Below are 3,136 nucleotides of genomic sequence, written 5' to 3' on the forward strand. Positions count from 1 at the left end.
TTTTAAAATTATATTGCTGTGTGTGTGTGTGGTCACACAACTGTATTACTATTATGCAACTGTGTTCTTGTGTGAATGTATTGTTGTGTTATTCTATAATTGTAATTTTGTAATCATGATCCCTTTTAATATCATTTTCAGTTTTTACATAGCTTCTTTTTGATTGGTTCTCTTTCATATATCAGCACACAATGTCATCTGAATCCAGGGAATTGGGAAATCACAGCAGTGCGACAGAATTTCTGCTTCTGGGGTTCTCAGAGTTCCCAGAGCTGCAGCTCCCTCTCTTTGCTCTCTTCTCTCTCCTCTACCTGATGGCCGTGCTGGGGAACCTCCTCGTTATCTGCATAGTATGTGCTGATCCACACCTGCACACCCCCATGTATTTCTTCTTGGCCAACTTGTCTATCCTTGACATCTCTTCCCTGACAGTCACTGTGCCAAAATTACTGGTAATCCTCCTGACACCGAGAAATACCATACCTTTCAATCAATGTATTATACAGCTGTATTTTTTTGTGGCCTTTAATGAGATAGAATTTATGATTTTAACAGCCATGGCTTATGATCGTTATGTTGCAATATGCAATCCCCTGCGTTACACCATCGTCATGAATTTGAAGTTCTGTGCTCTGCTGGCAGCAGTTTCATTCATAAAAGGTTTTTTGGAGCCATTACCGCACATTCTGGTTATATCCCAGTTTTATTACTGTGACTCCAATGTAATCAATCATTTTTTCTGTGACATCCCAGCTCTGCTGAAACTTTCCTGCACAGACACCTCTGGTATTGAACCTCTTACTTATGGAATGTCAGTGTTCACAGCCTTCATTCCTTTTATTCTAACTGTGACATCCTACGTGTTCATCATCTCCACCATCCTGAAAATCCGTTCTACAGAGGGGAAACGCAAGGCCTTCTCCACCTGCTCCTCCCACCTCACAGTCATCATTCTTTCATATGGGACTATAATAGGAGTGTATATACTGCCCAAGCCAGGGGACTCTGTGAAGTCAAACAAGCTGGTCAATGCATTGTACATAGTCACTCTCCCACTGTTAAACCCTCTGATTTATAGCCTGAGAAGCAAGGAGTTAAATGTGGCCTTGAAAAAAGCCATAGGGAGGAAATAATCATTATCAGCCTCCAACCACTTCCAGAAGCCTAGCACAAATATTCAATTTGGTAAGGAATGTGATTCATTTTAGGTCAGGCATTAGAAGTTTAGTTGTTTTCTTAATCTCTTTATAAATCATGAAATGCACAAGACAATATTAGGTTCTTCTGACTGCCATTGATCTGAATGTATATAATTTAATGATGCAGACAGTATTAGATGTAGTACAGGGAAGGTAAAATGGGACAGTGTATAACAGGAACAATATTTATTTACTGACCCATCCTGCTGGTGAAAAAGGGACTTCAGTACTTAATGGAATTGATGTGTGCATTATTTGGGGACCCCTGAGCAGGTTAGGCCTCATGAGGGGCAATTTTTGCATTGCCCGCATGAGTGTGAAGTCTTTGCACCAGTCTTCAAAAGAACAGTGTATTTTCATTTTGAAAACTGCACAAAGACAAAAGCACTCATAACAAGTTGCACTTGATTGTTCTGTGAATATATTTTCTAAACCAAAAATAGGGGGGTCATTTTGTAAGGCTTATCGCATGTGATAAGCCGCTATCACATGCAAAATGTCCCTTTTGCTAGGAGCAGAGTTGGGGCGGAGTCGGGGCAGTGAGGGGAGGAGTCGGAGCGGCAAGGGGTGGACTCCGCAATGTCTTCGCAGGCGGCGATAAGGCAAGACACGTTATCGTCGCCAGTAGCGCGCCGAATAGCCGTCCTAACTCCCCAAAATGTCTTCATAACATCTGAGTCCATGTGTTGGGGAACAAGTGCATTTTTCCCTACATATGGAGTGGACAACTTTTAGACAGCCAATATATGTGGGAAAAACAATGTATCCTTGTAGAAATCACTTTGGAAATTGCCCTTATTAATTTAGACATTTATTCAGGCTCCTATTAGCAGATAGGAGTTGCAGTTGGTTAAAGGTTGCATGAGATATAGTGGATGACTCAAGCCTGGTATGAAGGGGTCATGGCAGAGATGGTGAAAATTGAAACCCGGAAGGCTACATGAAAGAATTGTTGCTGGAGTCCATACCATCATTAAGATCTTACAGAATTATATATAGTTCTCAATGCTGTTTCTCACTGATGGGTTATTTTTCCCTATATGAATCACCTTGCACTTATCCACATTAAATTTCATCTGCCTTGATGCACTCCACTGTTTACTCTTTTCCACTGAGAAAATTGACCATTTAATCATTCTCTCTGTTTCCTGTCTTTTAACCAGTTGGTAATCCATGAAAGGACATCGCCTCCTATCCCATGACTTTTTAGTTTCTTAGAAGCATCTCATGAGGGACATTGTCAAACATCTTCTGATACTCCAAATACACTATATCTACTGGCTTACTTTTATCCACATGTGTATCATTAACCCCTTCAAATAAAATAAAGTAGGTTTGTGTGGCAAGACTTGCCTTGGGTAAATCCATGCTGACTGAGTTCCATTATGCCATGTCTTTCTATATACTCTGTTATTTTGATCTTTAGAATAGTTTCCACTATTTGTTCCCAGCACTGAATTCAGACTCACTGGTCTATAGTTTCCTGGATCACCCCAGGAGCCCTTTCAGAAACAATGGATGATTTTAATGATAGGTTACAAATTTTTAACTAATAGATCTAAAATTTCATTTTTTAGTTCCTTCAGTACCCTAGGATGCATACCATCCGGAACAGGTGATTTGCTACTCTTTAGTTTGTCAATGAGGCCTAATACATCTTCCAGGTTCACAGTGATTTGGTTCAGTTCATCTGAATCATCACCCTTGAAAATTATCTCCGGAACCGGTATCCTTGTAACATCCTCATTAGTAAACACAGAAGCAAAGAATCCATTTAGTCTTTCTGCAATGGCCTTATCTTCCCTAAGAGCCCCTTTAACCTCTCGATCATCTAAAAGTCCAAACGACTGCCTCACAGGTTTCTTGCTTCAGATATATTTTTTAAATTTTTTATTATGAGTTTTTGCTTCTATGGCCAATTTCATTTCAAATTCTCT

General features: G+C 40.0%; 1 protein-coding gene across 1 annotated transcript; it reads left to right on the forward strand.

Annotated features, from left to right (window-relative positions):
* The first annotated feature begins 314 nt into the window (after positions 1-314).
* Positions 315-1,133, forward strand: LOC115077751 (olfactory receptor 5V1-like). The gene has a single exon (XM_029580038.1). It carries the CDS (start codon positions 315-317, stop codon positions 1,131-1,133), a length of 819 nt encoding a protein of 272 aa, XP_029435898.1.
* The last annotated feature ends 2,003 nt before the right edge of the window (positions 1,134-3,136 follow it).

Source organism: Rhinatrema bivittatum, chromosome 16 (genome assembly GCF_901001135.1).
Source record: "Rhinatrema bivittatum chromosome 16, aRhiBiv1.1, whole genome shotgun sequence".
Taxonomy (NCBI): domain Eukaryota; kingdom Metazoa; phylum Chordata; class Amphibia; order Gymnophiona; family Rhinatrematidae; genus Rhinatrema; species Rhinatrema bivittatum.